Source organism: Eleutherodactylus coqui, chromosome 5 (genome assembly GCF_035609145.1).
Source record: "Eleutherodactylus coqui strain aEleCoq1 chromosome 5, aEleCoq1.hap1, whole genome shotgun sequence".
Lineage (NCBI taxonomy): Eukaryota > Metazoa > Chordata > Amphibia > Anura > Eleutherodactylidae > Eleutherodactylus > Eleutherodactylus coqui.
Window position 1 is genome coordinate 263,793,068 of NC_089841.1, and position 20,389 is coordinate 263,813,456.

The 20,389-nt window shown below is 42.8% G+C and overlaps 1 protein-coding gene across 1 annotated transcript in view; it reads left to right on the forward strand.

Annotated features, from left to right (window-relative positions):
• CPAMD8 (C3 and PZP like alpha-2-macroglobulin domain containing 8) overlaps positions 1 to 20,389 on the forward strand; it is a 140,138-nt gene that overhangs the window by 17,895 nt on the left and 101,854 nt on the right. Inside the window, exons 3-8 of the mRNA XM_066604614.1 lie at positions 5,700 to 5,722; positions 9,395 to 9,560; positions 10,291 to 10,343; positions 12,559 to 12,576; positions 13,754 to 13,808; positions 17,533 to 17,646. Coding sequence (XP_066460711.1) covers positions 5,700 to 5,722; positions 9,395 to 9,560; positions 10,291 to 10,343; positions 12,559 to 12,576; positions 13,754 to 13,808; positions 17,533 to 17,646 — 429 coding nt within the window. The remainder of the gene's footprint in view (positions 1 to 5,699; positions 5,723 to 9,394; positions 9,561 to 10,290; positions 10,344 to 12,558; positions 12,577 to 13,753; positions 13,809 to 17,532; positions 17,647 to 20,389) is intronic.

A 20,389-nucleotide genomic window follows, 5' to 3' on the forward strand; every position in this document is an offset into this window, starting at 1 on the left:
GAAAGCAAACAAATCTTTTACGGTGGAAAAATGTAAAAGAAAATTAATGTGGTTGCATAAATATGTACAATGGAGAACTCATACTATCAGCATTCAGTCTTTTTGGGTCTGTGTCTATCAGCATGGCACATCTTGACTTGGCAATCTTTGCCCGCTCTTCCTTGCAGGAGTGCTCCAAATGTTTCAAATTCTGAGGGCATCCTGTGTGTAGTGCCCTCTTTAGGTCACCCACAGATCTTCAATGGGATTCAGGTCTGGCTAGCCCATTCCAAAACTGGGATTTTTGTTTGGTGAAGTCATTCTCTTGTTGATTTGGAAGTCTGCTTTGGGTTGTTGTCATGCTGAAAGGTGGAATTCCTCTTCATCTTCAGCTTTTCAGCAGAAGCCTGAAGGGTTTGTGGCAGAATGAACTGATATTTAAAAATGTTGTAATTCCCTCCACCTTTAATAAAGCACCAGTTCTGGCAGCAGAAAATCAGCCCCAAAGCATAATGCTGCCTCCACCATCATCACTGTGGGTCTGGTGGTCTTCTGGTGATACACAGGCTTTGCACCAAACATACCTTCTGGAATTATTGCCAAGTTCCCCCTTGGTCTCTTCAGACAGAACACGCTTTCCTGCATACTTCCGACAGACTTGATATAGGTTTTGGCAAAGCATAACTGGGTTTAGATGTTTTTCTTAGAAAGGCTTCCATCTTGACCCCCTCTCCTACAGCCCAGACATATGAAGAATACGGGAGATGGTTGTCACATGACTACACAACCGGTACCTGCCAGAAACTCCTGCAGCTCCTTTATTGTTGCTGTAGGCCTTTTAGCAGTGTCCTCGATCAATTTTTGAGGGACATCCAGTTCTTGGTAATGTCACTCCTGTACCAAACTTAATCCACTTTTGCTGACTTCTTCATTGTGCCCCATGGTATATGGAATTTTTTGGAGATGTGTTTGTTCTCTTCTCCTGGCTGACACCTTCCAACAATCAGACCCATTTGTGTTGTAAGATCTTTATGGGCCAACCAAAAAAATGCCAGGAAAATCCTCCTAGAAGAGCTCAGCTTTAGGCCTCATGTCCACGGGGAAAATCAGGCCCGCTCCAGATTCTCCATGGAGAATCTGCAGCGGGTCCCTCCTGCCCCGCGGACATGAGCGCTGAAAATAGGAATAAATAAGAATAAACTCACCTCCCACCCGCTCCGTTTCTTCTCTTCGCTGCGGCGTCATGTTCTCTGCGTCGCGGCCGGATCTTCTTTCTTCGGCTCGGCGGATGTGCAGGATGACGTCGGTGACGTGCCCCGCGCATGCGCCGGCCCGAAGCAAAATGATCCGGCCGCGACGGAGAGAAGATGGCGCCGCGGCGAAGAGAAGAACCGGAGCGTGTGAGTAAAATCTGATTTTTGTCTCCCGCGGATCCGGACGGCTTCCATAGGCTTCAATAGGAGCCCGCGGGAGCCGTCCCCGCGGGAGACCCGCATGAAAATGGAGCATGGTCCAGATTTTTTCATGCTCCATTTTTTAAAAAATCCCTTTTATTGACCATCCGCGGGTATTTATCTACCTGCGGGTGGTCAATGCATCCCTATGGGGTGCGGATCCGCGGGTATTTATCTACCCCGCGGGTGGTCAATGCATCCCTATGGGGTGCGGATCCGCGGGCAGGAGAAGAGTTAAAATCTGCTGCGGATTTTAATTCTTATTTTGCCCGTGGACATGAGCCCTTATATGGGGGAAATCAGAATCCCTGTAAATAATGGCAGCGGAGTGCTGACTACTAGTTATCAGGAGGGTAAATGTGATTGGCTAATTCTGAACACAACCAAATATAGTGTGAACACTTATGCAACCACATTATTTTACTTTTGTTGTTTTTATTTTTCCACCCTTAAAGATTTCAGTTTGTGTTAGGACATGAAAACATTAGCTTTTAATGAGTTAAGATAACTTTCTGCACTTGCAATCACAACCAAAGTAAACATTTTCCCATCTGTACATTTGGAATGCTATGGCAGCACTGGAATATTAGTGTTAAAGAAACCGTTTGAGCTTTTTATTCAAAAATCATCCTATGAAAAAGATGTAGTTTGTATGGGAATTTATAGGTGGTACAAGAACTAGACGTCCCACTGGTGGCTTTTTGTTCCTGTGGTTTACTCGCGTAACAAATTAAGTGTTAAAAGTACTTTAGCAAAAAATATAACTTAAAGGGATTTGTTGTAGTAATAATATAAATCTGTTTCTTAAATCAGTCTAGGCAAACACACACATATATATATATATATATATATATAATATAGATCTATATATATATATCCACCTTCATAGGAAATAGCTAGCAGTTAAATGGTTAACGAGCTCAATATTATACCCTGGTATGTACAAGTACAATGTTGAAGCTAAACCCCCTACGCATCTTCCCAGCGCTGGCTCACAAGGGGAAGATCTTCTTATCTCTTACTGCATTCTTTCAGTCCAGATTGGAATATTAATAAAGTTTATGCTGCTTGGGTATATAGAAAGTACGTGTTCACATAGTGATATACACCTGGAGCGTAAACATATGTTAATCATTAGCGTCATTACATACTAGGCCAATCATGAGTTGTTAAGATTTTGGAGGGCGTGCATGTAATTGGTGCATCATGTTCAACTATATCTGTATTGTATTTCCTTTTGAATAAAGCAGAAGGGTATTGAGGGCTGATGGATAACACCAGTCAGTTCAAATACATATATTCATGCATGAAGCTTCTCATTATAACTAATTTGAAGCAGAGCAGTAAAATCTTCTGGAATTAGATTTATTCCCATAACAGGATTGTACCAGAATATCAAGTTACCCCCTTTCCTCAGGATATCCACAGGACAGCGGATAACTTGTTGATTGTCACTGCTGAGACCCCTGCTGATCTTAAGAATGGGGGTCCCATATGCCCCGTCCTCATCAATGTGCACCAGCACTACATTCACTTTCAATGGGACTGCCGAGTACCCGAGCCGCTCAATCGCTCAGTTATTTCCGTCAGTCCCTTTGAAATGAATGGAACGCTGACCACGCATGCTTGGCCAGCACTCAAATCCGAGTGATGTCACTGTGAGGGTAGAAGCCACCGATCCTGGGGATAAGGCATAACTTGTTTCTCTGGTACAAGCCCTTTAAGGTAACTTTACCTGGGGTGATTATAGCTAATAACTGCGAACTGGGCTATAACTGTCCTGTGTACAAACGGCCCCTGACAGGCCACTCATCTACTGCTCACTTAACGGAGTCGCTTGTTTCTTAGCACAACTAAAGTGACACACACAAAAGCATATAAAAATAGTAACACCTTTGGGCACTTTTCCGTATGTTTTTTTTTTTGTTTGTTTAAAAAAAAAATAAAAATTTGATATTCTTGCATCTGTAGTGATCCATGCAATAAATGTGATATGGATGCAATTTTTTATTCCGCACAGCAAACGCTATTAGAAAAAAAGTACAAAAAGCAACCCAGCTTTTTTTTTTCTTCTTTTTTTCATTTCAAAATATATACCGGTATTTTGCAAAACAAGGGTTTTCTTGTGTAAAATTAGAAAAATATAAAAAAACAATATATATATAATTATGGTAGGATTGCAATTAAACCAACGCACAGAAAAATACTATCATGTTATTAATATCACAGCGGCTACCTGCGCAGGGCAGAACCGGCGCGTCAGCGGGGATGTTTCTGTGCGAGCTTTGGATGCCGTGATTTGTTTAACACGCGGGTTTTCACACGGTCAAATCTCGGCCTTCTGCAAAAGATTGCATAAACTAATGCAATCCTATGGCAGTGTGCATGGGTGGAAATTCTGCTGAATGTCTGCCCGTATGTCTTCACCCTAAGCTGTACAATCTGTCATTGACCAATCACAATGTAACAACTGTCTAATTTTTAGACTGTTTAGCAGACTTTATTAAATCCAAAACAAATCCATCAGTTTTGTCAAATGTATACAATTGAATAGCTCCTCAAAATTTTCTATTACCGTATATACCGGCGTATAAGACGACTTTTGAACCCCGAAAAATCTGCTCTAAAGTCGGGGGTCGTCTTATACGCCGGTAATACAAAAAAAAAAAGTGTAAAAAAAAAAATCATTACTCACCTCCCCCGGCGTTCTGTCGCACTCCGGCAGGATGTCGCTCGCTCCTCGTCCCCGGCGCAGCATTGCTTTCTGAATGCGGGGCTTGAAATCCCCGCCTCCAGAAAGCTAATACACACGCCGTCAGCCAGTTACAGCCATTCAATGACAGCATTGAATGGCTGTGATTGGCTGAAGGCGCACGTGTGTTAGCAATCACACCCATTCAATGATGTCATTGAATAGTGTGATTGGCTGAAGCCACGTGTGTTTTAGCCAATCACAGCCATTCAATGATGTCATTGAATGGCTGTAACTGGCTGACGGCGTGTGTATTAGCTTTCTGGAGGCGGGGATTTCAAGCCCCGCATTCAGAAAGCAATGCTGCGCCGGGGACGAGGAGCGAGCGACATCCTGCCGGAGCGCGACAGAACGCCGGGGGAGGTGAGTAATGATTTTTTTTTTCTCCACTGTATTACCGGCGTATAAGGTGAAAGTTGGGGGGTCGTCTTATACGCCCCGTCGCCTTATACGCCGGTATATACGGTATGTAGGCGCCGCCTGAAGCAAATATTGTATTGAGTAACTCCATTAGAGTTCTGGATAAGTTAACAATATCTATTTCCTCTTATATGAGCCCTGAACTCAGCACCCCGCAGAAGTTCTATTAGAAAATATTAAAATCCTAGGACAATTGTCATTAGTATATATAACTCATTCCATGGGGACATATTTTGGGGGGGGATAAGACAGCCCCACACCCCCTGTGGGTGAGGGGGAGGAATGCCGGAATTGCACTTGAGCAGATGTTTTTTATTTCACAGTCCTATCTAATACAGACAACCTCCTCGTAATCAAACACTAATCTTTTACACAGATGACCTCCTCCTCCTCAAATACTAATATATTACACAGACCTCCTGCTCCTCAGATAATATCTTACACAGACAACCTCCTCCTCTGCTCCAACTACCACACAGCTTCCCGCCAGCTTATGAAAGCTGGCCAAAAGGAAATCTGTGTTGCCCATAGCTACCAATCACAGCGCAGTTTTCATTTTACCTTAGCAGTATAATAAGTGACAGTTGAGCTATGATTGGTTGCTATTGGCAATACTAATATATTATATTAGTAATCTATTACACAGATGACTTCTTCCTCCTCATATACTAATATATTAAATCAGTACACACACACATATTTAAATTATTTAAAATACACGGGCAACGCCGGGTAATCAGCTAGTCTAATATAAAAATGGCTACAGGCTTTTTTGTGCACCACACTTTGACCGCTTTTCATGACCTTTGGTGGATGATTTTGGTGTCATTAGATTTGTGACATCCTCACCACCGCCGTAAAATCATAAAATTTGAGTTTGATGAATGGAGTGACTGTCAGGCCGGGTCAAAGTTCCTATGTTAAAGGGGTTGTCCCGCAATAGCAAGTGGGATTATGCACTTCTGTATGGCCATATTAATGCACTTTGTAATATACATCGTGCATTAAATATTGGCCATACAGAAGTCATACACTTACCCCCTCAAATAAAGAGTATCACTCAGTCTGATTTAATTTTCATTTTCTTTCCTCAGATAAAGGCACTGTGAAAATCAAGGTGAGTGTCCCTTTCAGGTAATTTAAAGGGGTCTTCCAGGGAAATAGTATTAATGACCTATCATCAGGATAGGTCATCAATAGTTGTTCGGCTGGGGTCGATCGCTCGGGACCCCGACCGATCAGTTGAGTGGGTGCATGCTGTCAGCGCCGCAAATACATAGAGGTTGGAGCAAAAGCCTCTGCGCCAACCTCCATGTAGTGGCCAGCACTTGTAACTGCAAGACCGACTCCCAATGATTTCATTGATTTCGGACTCCGTACCCATGTGTCTTTATGTATTGGAGGTCACAGGTCTGTAAGAGTACTGCCATGGGCTTATGACCAAATGATTGAGCAACATAGGCTATAGCTGCAAGAATGTTCCAACTTGTCTATTCTTGAATGGTAACAGTCAAGTTATAGTGCTGTTCTTACTGCCCTACAACATGTCTGCAATAAGTCAGGACTAAAGTCCTAATATTACCCACTTAGCAGTGGTAAATGTTAGCAGCTAATGTTACTAAAGATGTGCACAGTCCTTTTTGAAGACTGGAGGTTTTACTAGTATGCGAATACCTGCTAGTGCAACGCTTGAGGGTGCAGTTACTCACTCAACCGGATGAGTGCAGTTCCTGCTACCAGATGGGGATCATGATGGTGGTCCATTGGACCTCAGAATGCCCACATATAGACACAATACTATAGCTAGGCCGTAAGCAAAGTGTTCTGATGGAGGTGAACATCACACTAGAGCGAGACCTGAAAGCTGAGATATCCAGGGCCTACCAGAGGAGCGGAGAACGTCTTCCTGGTGGTAGTCTTATTTTCCTTACTTCTCAATAAGTTGGCAACAAACCTAAAATGACATGAAACACCGCTATACATACTCTGCATAAGGATGGAAATCCTGACACCCATTTGACCACCATCACATGACCCACTCTCCCTCTTAGCATCACACATCTTGGCGTGCAATATGAATATTAGGTGGCAATGTAACAGGACTAATAAAACCCTTGCTGTGTCATAACATATCTAACTATGAAAAACATAAAGGGAAAATTACACGGAACACATGTCCCCTCTTCAGGCACAGCTCCCATTGAATTCAATGAAAACTGCAACCCAGAGCAGAACTGTCTGCTGCCGGTGCTGTCTGTAATGACAGCTGGCTTGTTATCAGCTGATCAGTGGGGATCTTGAGTGGTGGACCCTGAAAGATCAACTACCGATGACCTATCCTTAGGATAGGTCATCAATAGTATAGTCCTGGAAGAACCCTGTAAAATAAATAGTATATCAACTATGCATCACATATGTATTCCTCGGTGTTGGACTAAAGAGAAATAATGGTGTCACTGAAGAATAAACATCTGAATGCTCGAGAATTTCCCATTTCTTTTTTTATTGTGCACTGAATCTCCCGTAAAGAGGTGGATAGCCGAGAGAAAGGCGTCGCTAATTCGTATATTTGGCAGAATAAGAGCCATGAGGGAATATGTGGAAGCACGGGGACGCCTTAAATACACATTAGTCATTCAGGGAGGGGAATGGATGCTCGTCAGTTTCACATTTGAAGATTTGTACACTTCTTGCCACCCACTGCTATCATTTCTGTATTGTAGTAATGTGTAATTTAACTATTTAAAGTTCTGCCGATAATTTGTGACTTTATTTACTGGGTCAAGCATGTAACAAGATTTAGGTCACTCTCACACATGCGTTTTTTAACGCAGCGTTGACTGCGTTTCGAGCTGCATTGACCTGCACTTTGGATAGTGTTTGACTGCGTTTTGAGCTGCATTGACCTGCACTTTGGATAGTGTTTGACTGCGTTTTGAGCTGCATTTTCAGCACCGTTATAAGCGTGGCCAAGCAAGCTGATAATGCCAGAACTGAAAAGATGCGGCTGAAAACGCCGTCAAAACCGCTGTAACCACATTCTACCGTGTTTTTAGTAGCGCTAAAAACGCAACCCATTCATTTCACTGGGCAAAAGCATTGCGTTTTAAAACACAGGAGCGCATGAAAATAGAACAAACCGGGCTTGAAAAGCGCAGTGTTAAAAACGCTTGTCTGAGAAGCCCTATTGAAATTAATGGTAGTGATTGACAGCGTTTAGCACTGTGCTGAAAACGTAGCGTTAAATGCCAAAAAAACGCCTGTGTGAGTGTGGCCTTAGGGTGAGTTTCTGCACGGAAATTCCGCCTGCAACCCTAAGCCTTAAGGGCTCATGTCCACGGGCAAAAGAAGAATTAAAATCCGCAGCGGATTTTAACTCTTCTCCCGCGCGTGGATCCGCACCCCATAGGGATGCATTGACCACCCGCGGGTAGATAAATACCCGCGGATGGTCAATAAAAGGGATTTAAAAAAAATGGAGCATGAAAAAATCTGGACCATGCTTTATTTTTGTGCGGGTCTCCCGCGGGGACGGCTCCCGCGGGCTTCTATTGAAGCCTATGGAAGCCGTCCAGATCCGCGGGAGACCTAAAATAGGAATTTAAAAGAATTTACCCATCCGGAGCGGACCGGGAAGGTCTTCTCTTCCTCACGGCCGCATCTTCCTTGCTTCGGCTCGGCGGATGTGCCCGGCGCATGCGCTCGGCACGTCGGTGACGTGCCGCAGCCGCGACGAGTTCATCCGCCGGCCGAAAAAGAAGATCCGGCCGTGAGGAAGAGAAGACTTTCCCGAACCGCTCCGGATGGGTAAATTCTTTTAAATTCCTATTTTCAGCGCTCATGTCCGCGGGGCAGGAGGGACCCGCTGCAGATTCTCCATGTAGAATCCGTAGCGGGCCTGATTTTCCCCGTGGACATGAGGCCTAAAGCTAAGCAGCAATGTGGACAAGATTTACAAAAAGTTTCGTCCACATGCTGCGGACAGTCTACTGCCTCCAAGCCCGGTTGAAACTGACATGCCATGTGGAATTCAAAGCTGCGGCATGTCAATTCTGTCGCCACTTCCACTGCGTGGCTCTCTTCGGGAAAAGATGGCCGCAGAGGAATAAGCCACTTTCAAAACCGGCGCCAAAAGTCTCGGGTCTTCAGCTGCAGAAATCTCCCAAAATTTCCTGGCGGTCCTGCTGCAGACATTCCGTGTGAACCCAGCCTTAGGGTAAGCCAGCTACATTATTGGGCCCTACATAAGGTCCGTGACTCTAACGAAGGGCTATACAATCCGGGAGAAGTGATGCAGTTTTGTTCAGTTTATTTTGATCAATAGCTTAATATTCTTGGATAATTTTGTCATTTTAAATTAATATTAAAATGTAAAACTCTTTCCCCTTCTGAACCCTACAATTCCATGCATCAGAGCTTTTCTAGCATTATGTGCTTCATAAAGCTAAGTATATTGTATATCCGCACATTTAGATGTAGAACAACTAAATCTAACAGTTGTAATTCTGATGACTGTAATTTAACCTGAATGTATGTATGCAAGCAAATGACGCGCAACGCTAAAATCCCTTTATTTATTCACTTTCTATAACATATAATGCTAGCTACAAATCTATATGATCATGAAAAACTACTGTGTTCCGTATGAAGGGACTAGCGTTATCACGTTTCTGGAAGGTCATCACTTTGCAAAATTACTGGAATTTCCCTATTCACTTAGTGAAGGTCTGCACCTCAAAGACTCCGACTGCTTAGCTTCCTGCAACTATTTACGTTCTCCCTATCACAGGTACCTCCAGGACTAAGAGGACAAGCTCACTTGAAAGTTTGGGGCAATCTTCATTTGAATGATGGCGGATTCATTTTCCACAACTCTACCACTGTTACCGTGGATAGCAAAGGCTTCTCTTTATTTATACAAACGGATAAACCAGCATATAAACCCAAGCAAAAAGGTAAGATGTGTATGTAGATAGATAGAACAGAGCACTATCTATCTATCTATCTATCTATCTATCTATCTATCTATCTATCTATCTATCTATCTATCTATCTGTCTGTCTATCCCATGTCTGTCTGTCTGTCTATCCCATGTCTGTCTATCTATCTATCTATCCCATGTCTGTCTATCTATCTATCCCATGTCTGTCTGTCTATCTATCTATCCCATGTCTGTCTGTCTATCTATCTATCCCATGTCTGTCTTTCTATCTATCTATCCCATGTCTGTCTTTCTATCTATCTATCCCATGTCTGTCTTTCTATCTATCTATCCCATGTCTGTCTTTCTATCTATCTATCCCATGTCTGTCTGTCTATCTATCTATCCCATGTCTGTCTTTCTATCTATCTATCCCATGTCTGTCTTTCTATCTATCTATCCCATGTCTGTCTTTCTATCTATCTATCCCATGTCTGTCTGTCTATCTATCTATCCCATGTCTGTCTGTCTGTCTATCTATCTATCCCATGTCTGTCTGTCTATCTATCTATCTATCCCATGTCTGTCTGTCTATCTATCTATCTATCCCATGTCTGTCTGTCTGTCTGTCTATCTATCTATCTATCTATCTATCTATATATCCCATGTCTATCTATCTATCTATCTATCTATCTATCTATCTAACATTTCTTCATTGAATGATGTATCCTCATCCGTAATCTCCCTTTCTTCTCCGCCTCTAGTTCTCATCAATATGTACATGGTGACACCTGATTTGCGCCCAGCCAAGGAAAAGGTGAGGCCGGTAAAGTTAAGTTCCTAAAACAAGTAGGTAGAGCATTTGCTAGTGATAAGCTTCAATTCACTAGATCTAGTGTACTGTTTTGGATATTTTACTTCAAAAAACAGTATCCAATCCTACCAGTAACCCTATAGGGTAGACCAATGCTCCAATAATGAATGAATTCTTATGCTAGACAACCCATTTAGCAAAACACAGTATAGATTTCCATAAAGACTCTAACTGCCAGTGACTTCACCTAGTAGAACCTTTGGATCTAATGTCATAACTTTAGTTGGAGTATACATTGCAATGTAATCACAGAGGCAGAAAAAAGTCTAATTTCTTTATCAAAGCCCTTCACAGTTTAGACAAAATTTAAAATCGTTCCTTTTTATTAGATAAATTTAAAAAACATAAAGCAAAGAACAGGGCAGTACACATAGCCCTCTAGATCATCAGAGGTATATTGACCAAGGTCAGAAGGGAAACGACTCTAGCTGCTTGCTTAGTTTTTCGTACCCTTCTAGTGTTCAGAAAGGGCCGTGTGCTTCTATGGTAGTGCAGTAGCTGTCGTTATGTCCCAAAACTCGGAATCAGGTGAGAGCAGATTTATTTCTTAAGCATCTCTTCCCATATTTTGAGTCTTATGATGGAGACTGATCAGGACTTACATCCAGTCCTGCATCATAAGACAGAGGGTTTTGTGAATACAAAGGGAGTGTGCCTTTGAACTTGATAGTACTGGCATACAACCCTTACTTCAGATAAAGTTCAAGTACATGAAGGCTCATCACCTGTTTGTATCTTTATGATTTCGATTGTAACATCATAGTCTCCAATTCTTTGTATATATATTTTTTAATCTCGACGCGTTTCGCCGCTATTTTTAGCGGGTCATCAGGAGATTTTTTAAGGATTATTGTGACTTTAGTTGTAATTTAGTGCGTTGCAATTCGATACGTGTTCCAGAGTAGGAAATGCTTTTACTTAAGCCTGTCAGCGGCAGTATAGGCAGTGTGGATAGTTTTTTCAAATATAAAATAAATATATTCTTATGGGAAGACACCTTTAATATTGAGGTGGTCTCTATATTTAGATTTAAAGTCAGTATGAGGTCACCCTGTTATTCTAAGATAGCAGTATTATGATAGTCAGACTGCAACTATAGATAGTACAGGTCTCATACAATCAAATAATCTTCAGCATATCCAAGATTTGTATATTTGTGGTAGAGGAAAACATTTGATATAGGCAATCTCTCTATGTAATACAAATCTGAGATCTATGTATTTTATATTATTTTTTTGTATGGAGAGAGCAGTCTGTAGTAAACAGGCAGCGTCTCCATAAGGGTTGGATCTTGGTATTTAGAGCAAAATGCAGTCAGCCGCAAGTCTGTGTATGAATAAGGGGTATCGATTAGAGGTTCCCCATATGTAGTCATTGCAGGCTGAAAGCTATCGCTTTTCTTAATAGTACTGCCTATTGCTGATGCGCATGATCAGGAGCAAGAGTGGTAGCGCCTCTGGCCTTGATGGTAAGTCAGGGCTATCTACCATCAAGGCCAGAGGCACTACCACTCTTGCTCCTGATCAAGTTCAAAGGCACACTCCCTTTGTATTCACAAAACCCTCTGTCTTATGATGCAGGACTGGATGTAAGTCCTGTTCAGTCTCCATCATAAGACTCAAAATATGGGAAGAGATGCTTAAGAAATAAATCTGCTCTCACCTGATTCCGAGTTTTGGGACATAACGACAGCTACTGCACTACCATAGAAGCACACGGCCCTTTCTGAACACTAGAAGGGTACAAAAAACTAAGCAAGCAGCTGGAGTCGTTTACCTTCTGACCTTGGTCAATATACCTCTGATGATCTAGAGGGCTATTTGTACTGCCCTGTTCTTTGCTTTATGTTTTTTTAAATTTATCTAATAAAAAGGAACGATTTTAAATTTTGTCTAAACTGTGAAGGGAGAATACATTGCAACTACTGTACGACCAAGAAGGATACTAATAAAAAAGGACACAGGAGTTTAATAACCCTTCTAAGTTTGGCATATTTTTTGACCCAGACATTGAATATAAGGGGAAACTGTGCAGCTGTGTCACCCCTAACATTCAGGTTTATTCCTTAATCAAGGCTATTTTCCAGTCTTATTACATCCCATTATAAAAGCAATATTTATTGCCTTTATTTCACGTCAATCTTTTGTTTTTATTTTAGGTTGACGCTTACATAATGGTGAGTTAGGAGTCATCCATTCCGTTTAATGTTCAAAGTAGCGATAAAGTCTGTTATCCTTGTTGACTATTGCTAGCTAGACTTTCATTTTTCTCTATCCCTTCCAACACTTCCCATTTGCTTTTCCTCTATGCCATTTCTTGACTGGCTTTCAGTAAACCAGAATGTAAGATTTATTTTGTTATAGTGATTCCACCTTCAAATAACTACAGTACTTGTGCCTCTTCTACCTGTGGACCTTCATCCATAAATATCCCTCTAAGGATCCCCTACATTTAACACATGAGTGCAGAACTTCTCACATGCTACCCCTAACATCTTAAAGTTGTTTTCTCACCTTATTAGACTCTTCATATGTTCTCTATTAAACACTTGGCCAAAAGCCTACCTGGATTCTGGTCCCCAGTTAGACAATAGATGGTATTTCAGTGACCACTTCAGAATAGTAGTGCAGAATCGCACAACATAGTAGAGTCGCAAAAAGGGACCTGTGGGTAGATGGAAAAACTTGATGGAGCTAGAGCTACAGTGCAGGAAAAGGCCTGATAACCAGTACAGAAACAGTGCCCAGTGACCACTATAAATTTGGCACTGGCTAACCTGAGGTGCCCATGAAGTATTTTGGAGTAGATCACCATAAAGTGTCCTAGAGTTGGCTCTCATTAAACGGATAAAGATAGATGGATAGATAACCTGAGGTGTGAAATTTAAAGGGGTTGATCCAGAATTAACATTTATATCTACACTTAAGATAAATGGTAAAAGCAGCTGTTGCGCATGCACGCTGCCACTCCATTCATTTTCAATGGGTATGGTGAGTACAAGCACTGTGCTAGCAAGCTTAATCAAAGACATGGGCAAACTGTTACAGATCAGTAACAGGGAATTGGTGTCAGGTCCAGGAATTGGTAGCAGGAGAGAGGACTAGGAGATCAGGTTAAAGGTCAGTACGTGAGTAATCAGATGCAAGCTGGGTCCGGCAAGCTGAGTCAAAAGGAAGCTACAGCTCCGAATGGGTGAGATGAAGTGCCACGGTTCCTGTCAGCATATGGCATCTGGCACTCCACATCTTTCTTGTAGCAGTGCTCTCTTACTGTGGATTCTGTATGTCATTTATTTCTCCACTGCTGTGTAGTATGCAGATGTGTCGAATATGTTGGTGCTCTTTTGGTTTCAGGATCCACGTGGATCTAGGATTATTCAGTGGACGGATCTAAATCCAATCTGCTGTGGTGAGTTAAATATCTAGTATTAATTTTCAGTACAGATTACAGATCAATCTCTATTACAATATTATATAGCTCTACAAAAATTTAAAAAACATAAAAACATGTGAAAAAGACTTGGGTATACTAATAGATCATAGACTGAACGCGAGTCAACAATGTGATGCAGCAGCCAAAAAGGCAAACACAATTCTGGGATGTATTAACAGAAGCAGAAGAGTCTAGATCACGTGAGGTAATTGTCCCCCATTACTCTTAGTCAAACCTCAGCTGGAATTCTGTGTCCAGTTCTGGGCACCCCACTTTAAAAAAGACATAGACAAACTGGAGCAAGTTCAGAGAAGAGTTACCAAGAGGGTGAGCGGTCTGCAAGTCATGTCCTATGAGCAATGGTTAAAAGATCTGGGAATGTTTAGCTTGCAAAAAAAGAAGGCTGAGAGGAGACTTAATAGCGGTCTACAAATATCTGAAGGGCTGTCACAGTGCAGAGGGATCAGCCCTATTCTCATCTGCACAAGGAAGGACTAGAAGCAATGGGATGAAACTGAAAGGGAGAAGGCACAAATTAGATATTAGAAACAACTTTCTGACAGTGAGGGTGATCAATGCGTGGAACAGGTTACCACGGTAGGTGGTGAGTTCTCCTTCAATGGAAGTGTTGAAATAAAGGCCGGACAAATATCTGTCTGGGATGATTTAGTGAATCCTGCACTGAGGAGGGGGTTGGACCCGATGACCCTGGAAGTCCCTTCCAACTCTACAATTCTATGAACTAGATTGTATTCTGCATCAGATCATCGTAAAAGATGATTAAACTCCTCATTAAACTCATAACTTGTAGAAACTGAAAGGCAAAAAAAATAGTTACATTTTAGTCCATTTATTTTTTTTACTATATCACTTGCATAATAATGTTTAGGCCTCATGTCCACGGGGAAAATCAGGCCCGCTATGGATTCTCCATGGAGAATCTGCAGCGGGTCCCTCCTGCCCCGCGGACATGAGCGCTGAAAATAGGAATAAATCAGAATAAACTTACCTCTCGCACGCTCCGGATACTTCCTTCGCTGCCGCGTCATCTTCTCAGCGTCGCGGCCGGATCTTCTTTCTTCGGCCCGGTGGATGCACAGGATGACGTCGGTGACGTGTCCCGCGCATGCGCCGTCCCAAAGCAAAATGATCCGGCCGCGACTGAGAGAAGATGACGCGGCGGCGAAGAGAAGAAACGGAGCGGGTGAGTAAAATCTGATTTTTGTCTCCCGCGGATCCGGACGGCTTCCATAGGCTTCAATAGAAGCCCGCGGGAGCCGTCCCCGCGGGAGACCCGCATGAAAATGGAGCATGGTCCAGATTTTTTCATGCTCCATTTTTTTAAAAATCACTTTTATTGACCATCCGCGGGTATTTATCTACCCCGCGGGTGGTCAATGCATCCCTATGGGGTGCGGATCCGCGGGCAGGAGAAGAGTTAAAATCTGCTGCGGATTTTAATTCTTCTTTTGCCCGTGGACATGAGCCCTAAGTGTGCTTCCAGGTTCTCTGTAGTAGCATTTGTCTGTACATACTGTCTATATCAGATGCATCTTTGAAAGATATACCCGGACATACATATTAAATGATGCACACACATATACTAGGCTCCGCTCACATCTGACACAATCCTGGACAAAATAGTGCAGCATGCTGCTTTACTTTGAAAAGGAAAAGGCTGAAGGGTGTGATGAAAATCCAGCAGACCCGATAATAGTCAATGGGGCCCATCAGGAGCTATTTGTTTCCATCATAAGACTGATCCGTTCTTGGCTGGTACTCGGTTTTCCTGTGTCCGTTACAGAATTCCAAACACAAATGAGAAGCCAGTCTGATACATTGCACACACATACAGTATATACATAGACACATAGTTCTTTATCCTCCTTCACTGTTCTTGGCTCGGTGCTACTACTGCTATCTTCAACTGTAAGGGTTTGCTCACATGGCAGATTTGGGCATGGAAACTGCACCAAAATCCACTTACAATATGCATTCTATTCATTTGAATGGAACACCGTAACACTGTCTTCACAATGCAGATTTCTAGTTGTCACTTTTTAACATGAATCTGCATTGGAAATTCCATCTGCGGATCTTGCCTATAGAGTGCACCTGCGGTTGATGCAATTTTGGAAGAATTCTGCCATGCGAACATACCCTAAAACATCCCAGGCCTTTGTCCATACAAAGTGCTTCTCTCAGCCCTCCATGGCATGTGGAAGGGGGGAACGGCATACAGACTGAAGCTCTACCCCTCTCCCTCCACATACTGATAATGTCACCCACATGCCATGCTGACCCAGTCACCATTATGGAAAGACTTATCAGTGCTGTAAAGCTTCCTGATGAAGGGCAGGTTGCTGAACACTATGTCCAGCCCTGGCTTACATCTGACACTCTTCTTTAGTACAGCTGCCTTTCCCCAGGATCTCACTAAAGCGTGCTTATCTTCTTGCACCCCATCTTTACCAAACAAGCTGGTCGCATCACCCATTTACTGGCAGAAACGGCCTGGTGTGTATATCTCATAGTAAAACATATTGATAAAAAATAAAAGTTCTCCCTGCCCCTTAAAAACATTGGGAACTTTGTGAAACCTAATGCAGAGTAACATTTGTCTATTTTACTTCCTTAGTGTAGAATTAAAGGGGTTGTCCCGCGGCAGCAAGTGGGTCTATACACTTCTGTATGGCCATATTAATGCACTTTGTAATGTACACTGTGCATTAATTATGAGCCATACAGAAGTTATCAGAAGTTTTTCACTTACCTGCTCCGTTGCTAGCGTCCTCGTTTCCATGGAGCCGTCTAATTTTCAGCGTCTAATCGCCAGATTAGACGCGCTTGCGCAGTCCGGGTCTTCTTCTTTTCTCAATGGGGCCGCTCGTGCAGGATGCTGGCTCCGTGTAGCTCCGCCCCGTCACGTGCCGATTCCAGCCAATCAGGAGGCTGGAATCGGCAATGGACCGCACAGAAGCCCTGCGGTCCACCGAGGGAGAAGATCCCGGCGGCCATCTTCAACCGGTAAGTAAGAAGTCACCGGAGCGCGGGGATTCAGGTAAGCGCTGTGCGTTTTTTTTTTTTTAAGTCCCTGCATCGGGGTTGTCTCGCGCCGAACGGGGGGGGGGGGTTGAAAAAAAAAAAACTCGTTTCGGCACGGGACAACCCCTTTAAAGGGATTTTCCAGGACATAAAGAAAAATTGAAAGGGTATAAAATGAACTAAGATTGAATACTCGCCTATCTCGACAGCTCCCCATCCAGTGCCGCAGCCTTGGTGCATGCTGCAGGGAACCCGGAAGAATCTGCGGGCGGTCACGTGCCGTTCATTGTGCATGCGACTGATCAGACACTCACAGGGTTCAGCGGCCATAGAAGAAGCACTGAAGCCTGTGATTGGCTGAGTGGTCAAGAACACAAAGAACGGCACTTGACTGTCCAGCGTTTTTACTGGGTTCCGTGCGGCGGGCACCGGAGCTGCAGAACTGCATTGAGAGTATCTGGGATAGGTCAATATTCAATTTAGTACATTTTAAGCTGTTTTAACTTTTTTGTGTCCCAGAAAACCCCTTTTAAGTAAAGATTAAAGAAGAAAAGTCTTCATCTGACCACTTGCTGAGCACTATTATAGATTTATATCATAAATGTTACTGGTTCGGATATTATTTACTACCGTTCTCCGTTTCTTCATTTGACAGGTATTATCAACATGAGTTTTCCTCTTTCTGATCAACCTGTGTTTGGGGAGTGGCTGGTTTTTGCAGAAACTCAAGGCCATGTGTTCAACAAATCATTTGCTGTGCAGAAGTATGGTGAGTGAAATTCATTGTCGGCATATTACTGCCTGCAATAGTTATCAGTATATTTAGATTAGTAGTGGGCAGACTAGCATGTTTTAGATGCCTCAAACACAGGGCCGGCCTTAGGGATGTGCTATCACAAAGCCCCACAATCCACTTGAAGATTGCTCTTACCCTGATGGTAGATGGGTATATCTAAGGGTAGGTTCACAAGTAGTGGAAATGTTACTAATTTTCCACATCAGAAAAACCGCGTCAAAATCCGGATTTGCGAATGTGTTAGTTTTGCGGTTTTGATAGCATTTTGGTGCAGATTTTCAGCTATGGAGAATCCACATCATTTCCACTACATTTGACCATGCCCTAAAAAGTGATGAAAATAGCATGGGAGGAAGATATATATATGTTCTGGGTGCACATAGTATGAAGGGAGACCTATACTGTGAATAGATGATATTGGTGGAGGAGAGATTATTCTGTGAGGGAAAAACCTTAGATATTGGTAAGTGGTGAGATTTAATACTTCAGGGGTGTCGAACTCATCTTCACCAAGGGCCACATCAGTATTCTGGTTGCCTTCGAAGGGCCGTTTATAAGAGCTCATTTACAGGGGTGTATTTGCACTCCATATTACGAACAGCTTAATCCCCACTGATTTACCCTGCGGTATTCACACATGTGTTTTTCACACGTCTATTTTACGTCCATGAAAAAAATTGCAGCATGTCTTGTTTTGGACCCAAATTGCCCATTACAGCCTATAGGATTGTGTGAATATGCATGTTGCTGTTTATTTGTTCAGTCGCTTCCGACTCTTCGTGACCTCGTGGACCAGCCCACGCCAGAGCTTACTGTCGGCTGTAAGCACCCCCAACTCCTCCAAGGTCCAGTCCGTCACCTGGAGAATATCATCCTTTCATCTTGACCTTGGTTGGCCCCTCTTCTTTTTGCCTTTCACTTTCCCCAACATCAGCATCTTCTCCAAGCTATCCCGTCTTCTCATTATGTGGCCAAAGTACTTCACTTTTGCCTTTAATATCATTCCCTCCACTGAGCAGTCTGGCTTTATTTCCTGGAGTTATGGACTGGTTTGATCTTCTTGCGGTCCAAGGCACTTTCAGAATTTTCCTCCAACACCACAGTTCAAAAGTGTCTATTTTCCTTCGCTCAGCCTTCCTTATGGTCCAGCTCTCACATCCATAGGTTACTATGATTGGTCATTGCTCTCCTCCCAAGAAGAAAAAAATCGTCTTCTGATTTCCTGGCTGCAGTCCGCATCTGCAGTAATCTGTGCGCCTAGAAATATGTAGTCTGTCACTGCCTTCACGTTTTCTCCCTCTACTTGCCAGTTCTCAATCAATCTGGTTGCCATAATCTTGTTTTGTTTTTTTTTTATTCCAATAAGCTACACATAGCTTAGAAGGATAAAGAAGAGATGGATTGGGAGAGTAGGGGAGGGGAGAAAGGAGAAGTAGGGAGGGAGGGGGGGGGGGTCTTGTTTTTTTTATGTTTAACTGCAACCCAGCTTTTGCACTTTCTTCTTTCACCTTGGTAATAAGGCTCCTCAGCTCCTCCTCGTTTTCAGCCATTAAAGATGTATCATCTGCATATCTAAGATTGTTAATGATCCTTCCAGCGATTTTAACTCCAGCCTTGGATTCATCAAGCCCCACTCGTCGCATGATGAGTTCTGCATACAGGTTGAATAGGTAGGGTGAGAGTATACACCCCTGCCGTACTCCTTTCCCAATCTTAAACCAATCTGTTGTTCCATGGTCTGTCCTTAACGTTGCTACTTGGTCATTATACAATTTATACTAAATTTCTACTAACCATAGGCCGGCCCTGCTCAAACGCATCGCTTGGTCTCCTCAAAGGACGGCTCGTCATATTCAGCACTGGTTGGGACATGTGTTAGTCTAAACACATGGATGATTCTTGCACGCTGTGGTTTTGGTGACCTGTATTTTCTTATACATTTTGCATTTCCTAAAACAAGGTTGGGTGACCTTCCTGTTTTATGTCATGATTTCTGCTTTTATGCTTTCATTGGTGAATAAAAAATTAACTGAAAAAAGCTTGCACAAATGTTGAGAAAGAAAGTTTGCAAAACAGATTTTCTGCCCTGAGATCTTTTTTTTGCCATCTTTACAAGTATATGGAGAAAATATACACCAGTAAGTCATAGCCTTACAACTACTGACAGGTAAAGAGAATAAAATTGATTGTTTCATGACACCTGTAAAGGAATGAGATATGTCAGACAGCGAGTGAACAGTCAGTTCTTGACGTTGATGTGTTGGAAAAAGTAAAAATGAGCAAGGGTAGGTATCTGAGCGACTTTTGACAAGGAGCAGATTGTGATGGCTGGAAGACTGGGTCAGAGAATCTCCGAAAAAATGGGTCTTGTGGGGTGTTCCCAGTATGCAGTGATTAGTATATACCAAAAGTAGTCCAAGGAAGGACAACCGGTGAAACAGGGTCATGGGCTCCCAACAACTGCAGGAAAAGTTAATGCGTGCTTTGATAGAAAGGTATCAGAACATATCCTGCATCGCAGCTTGCTGCTTATGGGGTTTTAGAGATGCCTATGCTGACCTATGTTCACCACCTGAAGTACCTATATTGGGCATATGAGCATCAGAACTGAACCATGGAGCAATGGAAGAAGGTCGTCTGATCTGATGAATTATGCTTTCTTTATCAAATAGACAGCCAGGCGTGTGTATGTCACTTAGCTGGGGAAGAAATAGCA